General features: G+C 36.1%; 1 protein-coding gene across 1 annotated transcript in view; it reads left to right on the top strand.

Moving 5' to 3' along the window:
* Window positions 1-16130, top strand: part of LOC137243393 (cytochrome P450 4e2-like) — a 37016-nt gene that overhangs the window by 17801 nt on the left and 3085 nt on the right. The window contains exons 2-6 of the mRNA XM_067771139.1: window positions 1179-1288; window positions 2689-2968; window positions 3037-3106; window positions 5534-5660; window positions 5744-5926. Coding sequence (XP_067627240.1) covers window positions 1179-1288; window positions 2689-2968; window positions 3037-3106; window positions 5534-5660; window positions 5744-5926 — 770 coding nt within the window. The remainder of the gene's footprint in view (window positions 1-1178; window positions 1289-2688; window positions 2969-3036; window positions 3107-5533; window positions 5661-5743; window positions 5927-16130) is intronic.

Here is a 16130-nt window from a genome sequence, read left to right on the forward strand (position 1 = left end):
CCAATCACTTCATGCTTAAATACCCAGATTTGGCAAGGAAAAGTTGTAAATATCTTGGTGTGAATACATACAATTCCCCGGAGGAAATTTCGAGAATCGATGTGTATCTCATCCGAAAGCTTATCGTAGGTACGTACGCGGCGTTTCAGTTAATGATATGAAATAACTGTCGCCGTTAGTTAATGTGGTATCACAATGCATCGCAAAAGTACTCAAGTGAGCTACTTCCATCTCGTAGAAGCGGCCACCCGAACTAACCTAACCCAATTCTGTATCTTGGAGATGTTAAGGTTTGACAAAATTACTCCCGCGAATGTGCGGGAAACTTTGAAAGTTGTTGGCTGCATTCAGAGTTAAGATCTGTTCAAACAAAATTTGAACTAGCGACGGTCATTGGATGTCTTTGAGATCCGACTATCCCAGTTCACCAATATGATATGGGAAAAATTCCTGCACGATATTCCTGGTAGCCGATAGTACGAGAGTTGTTCTCCGTAAAGGCTGTTACTGCAGCAACTCTGCAAAAACGCTTTGGAGTGTGTGAGGATTGAAGATATCAAACATATTAATATTTTGTGGTCTTAACGAGCGTTTGTTAGTAGTCGTTTGAGTTTTATTACATAATTCGTGCAAAGTTCTTTCCTCGAACGTTTAATTTCGTAAATTTGAGTTAGCTTTTTAGATAACATAGTGCAAGCTCAAGATCCAATTCAATACTGTTAACAAAGCAAAAGTCAATAAAGCTTTTTTATGTGTGTAGCTTTGTGTATAAAAATATTTAGATTTGTGCAAACTGCTGCTTAAATTTAGCTCCCTATTCAAACAGCTGCCCGAAAAAAGCTGTGATATGCTTAGGTGAGTCCGCAACATGTTTCAAACAAAGAGATGAATGGACCATTGAAATGCAGCTGGCAACATATTGTCAAGAGGGTAGTTGTTGATATTTTGTGAATGGAAATATATGAAGGACTGGAACTTTATTCTGTACCTAAATATTTTAAAAATCGATTGAGACGTTTTGTAAATAATAATTAGCGAAACTGAGGCCAATATAAAAGCTTTTATAGCTTTACTTTCTAATTTGAAAGCTGATTGGGCGAAAAGAGTGCCAATATTGCTTTTTTATTATTATTTTAGTTATTTATATTGATACTTTTAATTTTTTTTATATTCAACAGCCGTATTCAACCAATTGTTTCAATGGTGGATCGAGTACGGGCGCCGTAATTATCGCGTGCTCATTGGACCATTTCAAAATATTATGATAACGGAAGCAAAAGACGTGGAGGTAGGAAATACTTTTTAAAACCAAATGCACATGCATGTAAAATGAGGCAGTTTTCACAAAATTTTTCAAAAAGACCTGTTAAGTAATTACACTTTCTGTTGTTGTTGTAGCGATAAGAATACTCCACGAGGGTTTTGTTGAGTGTTGTCGATGTTGATGGTATATAGAACAAGCCCGACCATCTCGAGAACGATTTATTGTGACCACATGAAACCTTCTATGGTATTATTTTTGATAGTCGTAAAAATCGAGGACTTTTTTACGTTTTGTTGTGGTATAAATTATTTATTTATGATTTCAGAAAGCAATTGAAATTACCATTATGAATTAAAATCAGCTTATAATCAGTAGACTAGTACCTTATAAAGAAGTGTGCTGGAATGCAAAGAAACATTGGAAAAAATTCGCTCAGGATGGACCATGTATCTGTACTGGGTTCCCGGTCATAAATGGGTAGAAAGTATCGAAGATGGGTTGGCAAACAAGGGTGCAGCACTCGTTGAAGGGCTGGGCAGAGCTGCGAAATTTCGAAGATCATGTGAAAATCTTACGATACAAGACTTGCAAATTGGCTTATATCTCTAAAGAAATAAGACTAAAGGCTCATGATAGGCATACTAACTGAACACTGCCTTCTGCTTATGCTTATAAGTTAGGCCTCGTCAGTAACAACAGATGTGGGAAGTGCGAGCTGCAGGAAAAAACTGTTGAGGACGTTCTATGTTCGTGGCCTTCGCTCGCCAGGGCAAGGATCCAGCTATAAAGCAATTAAGTTAGATCCCATTCAACTTCTAGTATTTGCCAAGACGGCGGCACCTGGTTGGGGTTCTTCCGTTTAGCCGCCAACCAAATTATGGTAACACTATGGCCATATTAAGTCTTTGCACTACTTATCTTTATTCAAGGTTTACCTGCTTGATTTTAAGTCGCACCCCTTCAATATAATGGTCAAAAATAAAACACATACATATCGGTACCGAACGTCAAAGTGCGATACTCGCCTTATCCGCCTCCAATCAAGACCAAAATTTATATGTTACATTTTTATTACGGAGGACCACCCCAATATAGTGCCTACATTTCGACTGCTGTGTGGAATATCCCCATATTTCGGTTGCCAGTTGGAATGCGTTCTATCTCAGAGTATTTTGCATAAGAGCCCAATCACACGACAAATTGTATTGAATTTATGCACAAAAGATAGGAGTTTTTTAATAGGAAATTTTTTAATAGAATTCTATAGTAGCGAGTTCTTCAAACAAACTCTGGAATAGCGCAATTTTTTTCAAATGGTTTGAGATAGCACGTTCACAAACCGGCAGCGGAGATTGTGTGATATTCCACTGAGCAATCGATATATTTTTTCCAAAATTAATATTAACAAAATATTTATTTGACAGTTTATTTTAAACAGTAAAGAGTTAATAGACAAATCAGACATATACGATATGTTACGTCCCTGGCTGGGCGATGGTTTGGTCACTACGACTGGAAGAAAATGGTATACACATCGTAAAATGATTACACCATCATTTCATTTTAAAATTTTACAAAATTTTTACGAAATAATGAACAAATGCTCAGATAAATTTATGGAAAAATTGACTGAAGCGTCACAAGGGGATTCTATATTTGATTTTCAATCCATGACTCAATATCTAACGCTGGACGTAATTACGGGCAAGTTTTAAGCATTTTAATTGAAAAAAACTCAACTCTGTAAACTTAGTTTATTTATTTCTCTTAAGATACTGCAATGGGCGTACAAATCAATGCAATGGACAATACCGAGGACAAAATTGTTACAGCCTTTAAGGAGTAAGTTCTTACATTGCTAGGGTATATACATATTGGAGCTGGTGACATTCGAATAAAAGAATATTCGAAATATTCGAAACGCGGCTTGCAGAATTCGATTTGTAAAAATAAAATAATCGTTATAATCGAATAATTGTGCATTGCCGATTATTCGAATAATCGCTGCTGAACAGCTAATCGAATGTTGAAATACACATACTTAGGTAAACTTAAGGCATGAAAGCTCAATATTTTTCATTTTAAACCAATGTTTGTATTTTCTACTCCAAAGCGGCAGTAGCGAACAATAATATGCTCCGCTTCGACGGGGTTGATAAAGTTCAAGGGCGTAGCTAGGGGGGTGGCTAAAGCATCCCATTTAATAAGCTTTAATTTAAAAATTTGTAAGTGCATGAGTATATAAAATTTTCATAATTATTGGCGTGCGCAGGTAGGGCAGGGCTGTAAAATTTTGGTGAGAATTAAATTAAAAGTCGTAGTCAAGAATCAATGGCAATATAAAAATTTGTTGGGTCAAAGATCTAAGATAGAGGTCTACATATTGAGGCGATAAGGTTCATTTGCTCCAGAGATCTTCAGCTAGTGAAATAATAATTCGCGCTCAATTCTCACATATTATTATTCTCTTTCGTTTAGTAGTCGATGAAACAGTAGATTAATAGCAGAGAAAGAGGTTATGCTTATTTGCGCATTTCAAAAAAACAAAAAAAAAAAAAAAAAAACGTTTATGCGCAGTACGTTTTTATTGCAGTAATATTTTGTGTTTTAAGTTTTTGTTAGAATGGTATTTTTTAAACGATTTAGTTAGGTTGAGTTGACTGGTAAGAATTTTGTAATTGAAATTTAAGTAACTTCCCGATATTCACAAAAATCGTATTTGTGGTCCGATTTGGCTCCTATTTGGAACACATAATACATACAAGAATAGAAAGAAACCTATGAAAAAAATCGCCGCTAGGTGGCGCAAGGATCGAGATTTTCACAAAAGTCGTATTTGTGGTCCGATTTGGCTCATATTTGGAACACATAATACATACAAGATTAGAAAGCGACCTATGAAAAAAATCGCCGATAGGTGGCGCAAGGCTCGAGATGGACCGATTTGGCTCATATTTGGAACATATAATACATACAAGACTAGAAAGCGACCTATGAAAAAATCCCCGCTAGGTGGCGCAAGGATTGCGATATTATATATGTGGCTTGAAACTTGGAGTATAGTTCAGAACCCAATGACAATGAATTAATAAGAAAAAATCGCCGCTAGGTGGCGCAAGTATCGAGATATTCACAAACATCGTATTTGCGGTCCGATTTGGCTCATATTTGGAACACATAATACATACAAGAATAGAAAGCGACCTAGGAAAAAAAATCGCCGCTAGGTGGCACAAAGATCGAGATATTCAAAAAATCGTCTTTGTGGTCCGATTTGGTCCATATTTGGAACACATAATACATACATGAATAGAAAGCGACCTATGATGTCCGATTTGCCTCATATTTGGAACAAATATTACATACAGTCCGGTAGAAGTGACATCAAAATATTTTGGAGTTGGAGGGGGGACAAGCATACGTGGAGCAGAGTCGAGTAAAGCCTTTGGGTGGATTATGTATTCAGGACTTAGATTGTAACAAATTGTTAGGAAAGAGTTCTTGTAATAATGAGTCACTAAATGAACTAAATAGAATGAGAAGTAATTGGCAGTTAAAAAAAGACTAAAAACTTGAAAAAAAAAATAAAAAAATTTTAAGTTAAACGGTTTTATTGAAAACAATACTTACATGAATTAATAATAATACTGAAAGCTGGAAAATAATTAGGTAGGTGCTAGGTACTAGTCATCACACTCCTCATCAATATAGGGCGTTGATCAGACAATTAAATAAAAGCGTTGGACGCGTCAAATTTCTATTGATAGCCATGTATAAGACCAACTGAACCTTAATAAGGTTATGCTACGCCGCACACTTTTAGAAATTTCACGTGTCCAACGCTTTTATTTAATTGTCTGATCAACGCCCTATATTGATAAGGAGTGTGATGACAATTACCTAGGACCTACCTAATTATTTTCTAGTATTATTATTACTTGATGTAAGTATTGTTTTCAGTAAAACTGTTTAACTTATATATTTTTTTTTTTAATTATTTTATATAGCATATTAACAAATTATTTTTTGACTGTTAACAAACATGCGTGTATACATCTTGTCTCGTGGCTAATTAACCAACGACTAAATTGCTACCGCTACGCTGATTTTACTCTTACTAACAAAGCCACAGTTTAAATTTTGGAGACCACTGCTCTATAGCATCAGGTTAAATTTATTGATTTTATTGATATAATTGTAACACAATTTTAAAGCAATTTTTTTACAATAAGTTAAAATTTATTATCAGTCTATTGTTTTTCTTTGCAGAATGTGTAGTAACATCAATATGCGCATCTACAACCCGTGGAAAAGGTCCAACTTCTTTTATCGTTTCTCTCCAGACTATCCTCAGTTCCAGAGGACATTGAAACTTATTGAAGATTTCACTAACGATGTAATAAAAAACACTTTAAAAATGACTACTGTATCCCTTAATATATATATGTATTTATGAAAATGTTTTGATTTTTCGTTAAGGTTATTGCGAAACGTATAGCAAAACGTAAACAGGAAGGCAACCAAGACCTAATTAAGGAGGAGGATGATATATCCTCAAAACGTAAACTTGCCTTTTTGGATACTTTACTCTCTGCCACAATTGATGGACGTCCATTAACACAACATGAAATCTACGATGAGGTGTCTACTTTCATTTTTGAGGTAAGTTGTAATGTTAAAAAAACGTATACAATTTTTGACGCGCTGAAGGTGTTAACACCGAGCGGCAGTTAAGGTCGTTTTACCATCTTCAGCTAGTTACTTATTCATACGTTATAGAAACTCTCCTTTTCTCCAAGCTATCTGAAACATCGACTGTCCTTTAAGTCTATAACAAAAGTTATATGTGTGTATTCAAATTAACGTTTTATAGTACGTTTTATATTTTTAAAAAGGTAGCGGACTTGTGTCCGCTTTCATATTTATTGGTTGTGATTCAACTTAAGAATAATTACAATGAATGTCTTAACTTAAAATTACACCTATCATTGGCCATACGTCACGTTGCATTTGCATGTGTGCCCTATTTCTTGTTATTGCCCAAAATCGAACTATTGCTGATTGTTGTTTACTGCGATCGTTGCTGACTGTTGTTTACTGTGCTTATTGCTGACTGTTGTTTGTTACAATTAAATCGATGATGAAGCATTTAATGAAGTTGCGCGTGCAGGCCGTTGGTAAGGGTCAACTTGGTAAGCGGTTGCCTTAACTCTTCCCCCTTTAAGTGTGAGCGTCCTCGATCATTAGTAGAATGGCAAATTGTTAAAACTCACATATGTTGGAATATGATTTTCTTGACTTGACTGGCTAACTTCTTGATTCGTAATGGATTGTACTGGCTTTGCTATTTCTTCTTCTACATATCGTATTTCCACGGATCGTTTCCTTAGGAAGAAAATAAGTATTATGATTATTAGGAATGCTGCCGTTGTGAAACTTCCGACATAGAGTGTCGCTTTTTTAATAGAATTGATTTGATGCGTGTTTTTGATGTGCAGGTCTTTTAAAGTTTCTAGGGAGAGTATTTCAATGTGGTCTTTTTCTAATGGAGTTGGCTGTAGTATTGCGGGAATGGTTTCAATTGATCTTGCTTCAACATTTTCGAATGTTTGGCCGTTTATTTTTATTGTTGCATTGTTAAATATTATCACATGCGTTCCATTGATTGGTTGAGATACTTTATCAGTTTGCACTTCGCCTTCGAACCGGTTTAGCAATATTACTCCGGGTTTGATTTCTTCTAAGGTACGGACGTGATGGCCGTTCGTTGTCGAACAAGTCGAATTTAAACTATTTATTATTCTAGCTACACATAAGTCTTTACTTAAATTTATAACATTTGTTTCTTTACAGATCGTTAGATCATTATAACTTTCACATTCATTTTTTATTCCGTACAGTGAATATTTTCCTTTTAGTATTTCATTATACTCAGTTTTTATTATAGTATTTTTTGCCCTTTTTACAGGTCGTACGATAATTCTTCTAAATATTTCTTTCAGTGTCAGCGGTATTTTAACCATGTATAAAATTTTCATTCCTTTACTTAGTACATTTATTTGTGATATTTCTAGTGCTTCTTCGGCACTTTTAAATGGTATTTTTTCCTTTTTCATCTTGTTGATTGACAATTCTATTTCTTCTTTGCTTAATATTACAGAGTTCAATATATTTTCTTTTGCCCATTGGATGGCATATTTTATATTTATTAATTCTTCCTTAATTAACCTAATTCTATTTTGCAAATTTATTATGATTTCCGTTAAAACATTTTCTTCTTTTCTAATAGTGTTTATCATTCTATTAACTATATTAGTTATGTTATTTATTCTTTTTTCAAATAGGTTATTAATTACTACTTGCTCATTATTATTTTCGTTTAGATTATTTAAATTATTGGTTATTATGTTTAAATCTTCGTGGTCGGGAGATCCAGCTATGTATTTCCATGCCGTTCCCAATATATCAATGGATCTTCTAGTTTTATAATTGATGTTAGAGGGTTTAAGTGTATTTAGGATTTCAAGGGTTTGAATGGTTTCATGTTTGAGGAGGGGATATAGGAAGTGATCGTTAGGGATTTGGTTATTTATCTCTTCATATGTCTCTGTCAAAAATTGTTCGTATTTTCCTAAGTCGATGAGGTGAATAAGTCTAAATGTTCCGTCTTGTATTTTCGCTTGTCCATTGTCTATTGTTACTAGTTGGGATTTGCTGTAGTCTAGAATTCGAACGTCTGAGGAAGAGGTAGTAGTAGTAATGAGGAGAATAAGAAGTTTGTAGAGGTCCATTTTGCCTGGAAATTTAATTAGGTTTTTATTAGAGATTTGTGAATTGTTCGTCCTGATACTGTTTTAACTGTTGTCCTGTGATTTTCCAAGACTTCCTCCTTTTTATACTTTGAAGTTAGCTTGGAACCTAGTCTCTTGTTAATTTTAACATAGATTATTTCTCCTATGGGGAAATCTTTATTTTCAGGTCTGTTTTTGTTGTGATACGAGAGATCCTGTTCTTGTTTTTTCTTGAGTAAGGCAATGTTTTCTTGCCTTTTCTGTTCTAATTGTTGTGGGTCATTGTAAAGTCTATTTCCGAAAAATATCTCTATGGGTTTGTTCTTTGTGGTTGAGTGAATCGACGAATTGTATTCCTGTACCGATTTAAATAGAAGTTCTTCGAATGTTATTGTAGGCTGATTGCTTTTGAGACATCTCATTATTTCTGAAAGTGTGCTGTGGAATCTTTCTACCTGACCGTTACTTGTGCTACTGTACGGTGGTGTGGTGTGGACGTTAATGGATATTTCATCCTTAAGTAAGGATGAGATTGAGGCAGAGTTAAGAGATTTTTCGTTATCAATTACTACGAGTCTTGGTATTCCAAATGCGATCATTAGTTCTCGAATCGGATCTTTAATATGCTCTATTGCTCTAGAAGGTATCATTTTAACCTGGGCATATTTAGAGAATTTATCAATTGCGGTAAGTATTAGTTTTTTCTCAGTGGAATATATGTCAATGTGAACTATTTCACCTGGAAACTGAGGAATGGGGGTCGGCTGAATTTGCGGTTTTGCTGGATGCCTATCGTATTTTTGGACGCGACAAGTTGAACATTTTTTTACAAATTGTTCAATTTTCGCATACATTCTTGGAAAGTAGAATTTACGTAAAATTTGGGTTTTATTTTCGCGGCTGTTTCTGTGAGCTCGTTGATGTTCTTCGATTATAATTTGCTCTTGTTCTGTTTCTGATGTGACGTCCTGAAGTAGAGTTTGTGTGTAACGGATTTTAACATTACTAAAGTGGAGAGGAAATATTTCCTGAATTTTACCCATCAACCCTTCTGTAGTGTACAGACCGTTGACGAGGGCTGGATCTAAATATCTTTTAAATATATCAATGATGTCCTGTGTAGAAAAGTTTGGCTTTGTAATTGTATGTCTGTGGAAAGTAGGGAATGGTAACTGGAACGAGTAGCTATCCTCGTTGCCAAACATTAGAAACAATTGATTCTTAAAAGCATTTATGGGGGCTTCAGTGGCAGGAATGAGAGGGTGTGAGGAGCTTTCGTTGCTATGTTCTGTAGTTGTGAGGGTGTTAATGTCAGTTTGTGGCGGTCTTGATAGTGCATCTGAAACAACGTTTGTTTTTCCGGGCTTGTACTTCATCTCATAGTTGTATTCTTCCAGGATACACTTCCATCTTTTCATTTTTCCATTGTGGTTTTTATTGCTCAATGCAAAAGTGAGTGGCTGGTGATCGGTGAAAATTACAACCTTTGCAGATCCATATAAGTAGTTTCGTAAGGAAGTGAGGGCCCAAATTATTGCCAGCATTTCTTTTTCGTTTGCGGCGTAATTCTCCTCAGTTTTATTTAGTGATCGAGATATGAAAGTTATCGGTTTCCCCGATTGTGCAAAGACGGCACCTAAAGCGTAGTTTGAAGCGCCTGTGGTGAGGTGGAATTCTTCTTTGAAATTAGGGTACGATAGTATGACTTCTTGCGATGTTAATGCTGATTTTATTTTATTGAAGGCATCAATAGCGTCGTTATCGAACACAACCGGCTTTTTGTTGGAAGAATTTTTGGACGCATGTCCATCTTCCCCTCTTAAAAGCGAGGTCAGAGGTTTTGCTAGCTTAGCGTAATCTCTGATGAAGCGTCGATAATAGCCCGAGAGGCCAAGAAAAGATCTTAGGTCTTTCAATGTTCGTGGACATGGGAATTCTTGAATGGCTTTTACTTTAGCGGGATTGGTCTTTATACCTGTGGGGGATATGATAAATCCTAAAAATTCGACCTCTTGACGAAAAAATTCGCACTTGTCGAGCTGGACTTTCATGTTCGCTTTTTCTAGCGTATGAAAAATTTTTTCGACGTTTTGAAGATGGCTTTGTTCGTCTTTGCCAAACACTATTATATCGTCTATGTAGACATAACAAATTTTTCCTATGTGCTCCTTCAATATATCGTCGAGTGCGCGCTGGAAAATAGAGGGTGCGTTCTTTAGTCCGAACGGAAGTCTTGTGAATTCGTACTTCCCGTTGTTAATCGAAAATGCTGTCTTTTCAATGTCTGATTCTTTTAATGGAATCTGATGGAAGCCACTTTTCAGGTCGAGAACGGAAAAATATTTGTTGTTTCCGAGCTGTGAGATAACCTCATTGATTTCTGGGATTGGGTATCTGTCAGCTATTGTTTGAGTGTTCAGTTTTCTGTAATCTATTACTAGTCTATATTTTCTTTGTCCTGATGCATCAATTTTTTTTGGCACACCCACACGGGTGAGTTATATGGTGAACGGGATGGTCTGATGATTCCATCTTTAAGTAGATTTCCTATTTCTTTTGTTACGAAGTCTCTCATAGCAAGGGGGTATGGGTAGTATCTTGTATAGACTGGGGTATCAGAGGAGGTCCTGATTTCTCCTACTACTGTAGTGGTGTATGTTAATTTTTCATCGGGGTCTGAAAAAGGATGTGGATAACGTCTAGTCAAATGGTGTATGTGTTGTTTTTGTGTAGCTGTCATATGGTCAGTTCTAATGTCAATTTTATTAACGGTTGGAGAAAGTTTTTGTTTAATTTTTATTCTTAGGCCATTACCTAATGTCAGGGTATCGTCGCGTATATTTATTGTTGAACAAAGGTCCTTAAGACTGTCATTTCCTATTATTCCGTCAAAGGATTTTAATGTGGGAAGTAAGAAGAATTTCAAAGGTGTGTCATTCTTGCCGAATATATTAATGATGGTATGGTGGGTAATTGCAACCTGTCCGGCAATAGAGTTCGCGATGAAGGGTTCGTCGTTGGGTATTTTCTTTGGGACATGACAGGGTTGGATATAGTTTTTGCTCGATCCTGTATCGATCAACATTTTAAGAATTTTCCCGTTCTTCGTTCTACATTCGACGTAGGGTAACGAAGAACTTCTCATTCTAAAAAATGGATATCAATATGGTCCTGCTTTTCAGGATATGAGCATCCCTCAGCGTATTCCTGGACTGATTGTCCATTTTCTTCTGCTGTTAATGCTGTCTCGTACTCCTGTGCAGTAGGAGTCCAGTTTGGTTGATAGTATTGGTCAGTGTTGTATTGTGGATCTTGTTGGTAGTTTTGTTGGTGGTCTTGCTGGTAATCTTGCTCACTTGCCTCTACGTGGAAATTCCTCTGCTGTTTTAGGGGTACTTGTTGTGAGGAGTTTGATTGTCTCTTCACACCATTATTGGCTTGTGGTCTATTCATATAGTTTACCACTCTTGAATGTAGGGATTTGTCGACGTCCATTGGTTCTGGACGTGGAAGTTGAGGCTTGAAAGGGGTTTGTTGACCAAATGGTCTATTTGGTTGATTATTTTGGAAATTGTTAAAGGTAGGTTGAGGGCGATAGTGATACGCAAGATTCTGGGCTTGGATCTGAGGTCTTGGCATGTATGCCAATTGGGGGTAAAATTCATTGGCTGGTTTTTTGGGTGGTAGAGGTGGTCGGAAGTCATGAGGCTTCCTATTTGCGCTATTGCTATTCATTGCGTAATGGGAACGAAAGCTTTGGTTCTCCAATTTTAGGCACAAGTGAAGAGCCTGGGGAAGATCTACTGGCTCTCTCATTCCAAGCAATCTTGGTAGATCACCTTTCAGTCCTCGTATGAAAGTGTCGAGGGCTTTATCACGGTATGTGCGGGTAAGTAAATGCATAGATTCCGCACCGACTTCCATGCATCCGAGCTTATTGAGGATAAGGGAGAGATGGGAATAGACGCGTTGATAGAATTCTTGAATAGTGAGGTTGCCCTGCACTAGAGAGGTCATTTGGTACTCGAGAGTACCTAAATCTCGCTTATCGGCGTAATGGAGAGTAAGGCATCTTGAAATAGCCTTCCAATCCAATGGTGTATTGTAAGATTCGAGAGCAATATCGGCGTTGCCCACAACTTTGTTCCTTATAACATTAAGGATGCCGTAGTATTTTGGCGTTCCTTTTAGGGGCTCGTAGATGTGAAGGATACGATCTACGCTTTTTTTCCAAGAGTTAAACTCTCCTGGATTGCCAGAAAATTCGCGGAGGCATCGAACAACGTCCGGTATTTTGTCGAGTTCCGTTATGTTGTTCAAGTGGTTTTCGTCTATGGTTACGTCAGATATGTTGGAAAAGCAAGCGTTTGGGTTAAGGGCTGCCTGTACTAAATTTCGTCCTTCCTGCTTAAGGATATTGATGACAAGTCCTGTCACTATGGTTGTTAATTGGTCCATATTAAATTGACCTGAAGGAGTGGTAGTTGGTTGAGAAGGTGGGTTAGGCGCATTTGCATTTAACACAGGGGGTCGGATTATGCCATTAGGGTTTGACATTGTTTGAAAAATTTATATTATTTCAGTTTGCTATTATTAATACTATTAATATATATTTTTTTTTCATGTTATTATCCTCTGGAGGGTCCCTTTGGTGGTGAATCGCAGAGAATATTCGCTGTTATAAGCTGGAGGGTCCCCACGAACGTGGTGAATCGCAGCTTTGAATTATATTATTTTATGGCTGTACAAGCCAGATATTATTATAAATTGGTATATTAGATTGTAAACTAGTCTAAGCAATATTTAGTTTCCTAAAAAAATTTTGTGGTAAATCCTTATGATTCTTATTCTTTCTTTTGGATTTTGTTTTTTTTTTCAAGATTTCTTATGTCTGTCCTAATTTCTTTTCTCTCAATAATAAATATTTTATTTTTATTATTTTTTTCGCTAAGATATTCTGATATAATTTCGATATGATTTATTTTGCATCAATAATTGATAATTTTTTTCACTTTAATATTTTGGTATACTTTCGATATATGTAATTTCTTTCCTTTATTTTTTTTCAATCACTTCGATATAATTTCACTTTAGAAAAAAAAATTTTATATTACCTAAACTAATCTTACGGTAAGCGCCTCCTGGCGGTGGGATATTGCTCCTTTTTGCTGCCGCTACTCTGGTATCGCCAAATCGCACTATTGGAGACGTGCGTTCTTCCTACAAGAATCCAACGCTGGGTTCTTTGGGGCTGGCTTTTGCCTCGATATTCACGAAACTCGTTTTTTCGCGTTGGCACTTTTTGCCAAATACTATTCGACCGAATACTTATTTTATCGAACACAATAACACCGGCCCCTTCGTTGGGCGCCAATTAACGTTTTATAGTACGTTTTATATTTTTAAAAAGGTAGCGGACTTGTGTCCGCTTTCATATTTATTGGTTGTGATTCAACTTAAGAATAATTACAATGAATGTCTTAACTTAAAATTACACCTATCATTGGCCATACGTCACGTTGCATTTGCATGTGTGCCCTATTTCTTGTTATTGCCCAAAATCGAACTATTGCTGATTGTTGTTTACTGCGATCGTTGCTGACTGTTGTTTACTGTGCTTATTGCTGACTGTTGTTTGTTACAATTAAATCGATGATGAAGCATTTAATGAAGTTGCGCGTGCAGGCCGTTGGTAAGGGTCAACTTGGTAAGCGGTTGCCTTAACTTTCACAATAGATTTTTGTGGTTTATACTACAAAATGTTCACAATTATCGATTCGACAGGAAGTTGATCACCCTGTGTTAGTGAAAGCGAAAATGACAAATAGAGCTATTTCAAGTAGTGCTATTTTCCATTAAATTTTTACTTGACTAGAGATGAAAAAAATGGTTCTTAATCGGTAACCTGGCCAATAAACTACCCCTCAGGTCTAGAAATACGTGGCTGTAATGGCGCTTAGAATAATCTAAAGTCCGTTTTCTTCAAAAACACATACTTTTCTAAAATATTCTGTTGCGTCTGATTCGGTCCCGAGAGTTCTTCTTCGCACTAGTCTATCTTTTTTTAAACTTCCTTTACACTCATTGTGGTAGTAAATTTCTGATAACTATGCACCTTCTGCTAATGTCCGAATCGCTGAACTGTGGAATAAATAACTCAAATATTTAGTACAGCCAAATGTTATTTATTTACACTCTACTGTGTTAATAGTACCACACAAATTTAGTACTCGCGTGCTTCACTCAAAGCGTGTTAAAATAAAACTGGTTGTATATTGCTTGCATTGCGCTGCTCTTATACTCTCAGTTAGCCTCGTTCACCTATTTCTCCTAAGGCCTAGACTTTTAACGAACATGACTTCTGGAACAGTTGTATCTCATACTTGGTGATTTATCTATATACGTACATGTATATCTGTAGTTTATTTGAAGTCCAGCAGAGTGCTACGATTTGTATAACTCTTACGCTAGTTGGGTTCCCCTTTGATCAGAAGTACGTGCCTAACGTATTATGTTGTTGAAAACAATGCCCGAGGCAGGTGTCTTCTATAGTTCTTTGTTGTTCAGCATTGTGTTCGCATGCGAAAAAGGTATAACGTGCGTCATCTTTATTTTAGCGTGAACTTCCACACCATCAACTTTTCCCATTGTGTAAAAATGTTTACGAAATTGACCGCTAATTCCGTGTGATCGCTTCAACAATGTGTTCAACTTGAAAATTGATTATCTGATGCACTTTTCTGCAGCACTAGTGTCAACAGTGTCAGACCGATTCTTCCCATGCATGTGTGGCAAGAATGTCTATACTTGCTTCTGCGCTAATGTCGTACATTCTCTTTTTCTTCTGCTATGGTCTGGGGGTGATAGCTGTGCCATAATTTCAGTGTTTAATTAAATTTGCACAAATGTGCATAGGCAAGTTGTTCGAAAGTTGCCCTACAATATTTCGTTTACTCTTATATATATAAATCTGTTGGTCCAGAACTGTCCTCGGGGATCCAAATATTCGTGAAAATGACAATCTACGTTCGAACGCCCAAGGAGAGTTGACTTCATGATATAAAAATTTATATTTTTAAAGCAGCATCACAGTATTTAAAAATATAAAAGCTAATTTTAGTCGCATGAAAAAAAAAATGTATAGAATATGGAAAATAAGTAACAATCAATATGGCATTTAAACCCCCAAATAAGCCAAAATTCATTTTTATTGCAAACTTAATAATTTCGGTAATACGGTCGCTTAAAAATCGCTTGGAATTTTTAGAATTTTTGTTTAGGTCAAGGTGACTTTAAAACTGCTCAAAAGTGGCACTTTGTTAGACTAAACTTTAATGGCTACAAAACTGTATCTCCGGTTTTTTGATCTTGAACTCTTAAAATATATCAATGTTGTGAACACCGTAGATTTATATAGCTTTGAAATAACATTTCTATAAAAACAATTTTGAAGTAAAAACGAAATTATATAAATAGTGAAAACATGTCAATTATGAGTGAATTATATATGACTTTATGTCGCGCTCTACAAAGTGTCAATCAGGATTTAGGCGAAGTAGTGGAGCTAGCAGATGCTGCCAGAAACATTTTCGTATTGGGTAGGGAACGTGCGGAAGAAAATGTCGAAACAATTTTTCAAGCAGCTTTGTGTATATGTGACAAGTATCAGATTGAAATTCGAAAACCAAGACTTGCACACACGAACTTACAGCGTGAAATTGAAGAATACTATCGAGTTTCAGTATACATTCCTTACTTGGATCTTTTCATAACGCATTTACAAGATCGGTTTTTGAAACACAGAGAAATTTTGTCTAACTTCACTTGTTTCTTCCCTGACAAAATACAACATTTTGATATAGAGTCTTGTTGTAAATTATTCAAGACATATGTACCTATTTTGCATGACTCATTGCCAGCAATATGGACGATTGAGGCTCAGCTGTGGAGCGAGCGCATCACGTGTATGAAGTTTAATAATTCATTACAAGCCCATGATATTTGTAACGCTGATGCTTTCCCCAACATACATCAAGTCTTGAGAATCATGGTTGTTTTACCTGAAACGAACGAAC

Source organism: Eurosta solidaginis, chromosome 3 (genome assembly GCF_040869045.1).
Source record: "Eurosta solidaginis isolate ZX-2024a chromosome 3, ASM4086904v1, whole genome shotgun sequence".
NCBI lineage: Eukaryota > Metazoa > Arthropoda > Insecta > Diptera > Tephritidae > Eurosta > Eurosta solidaginis.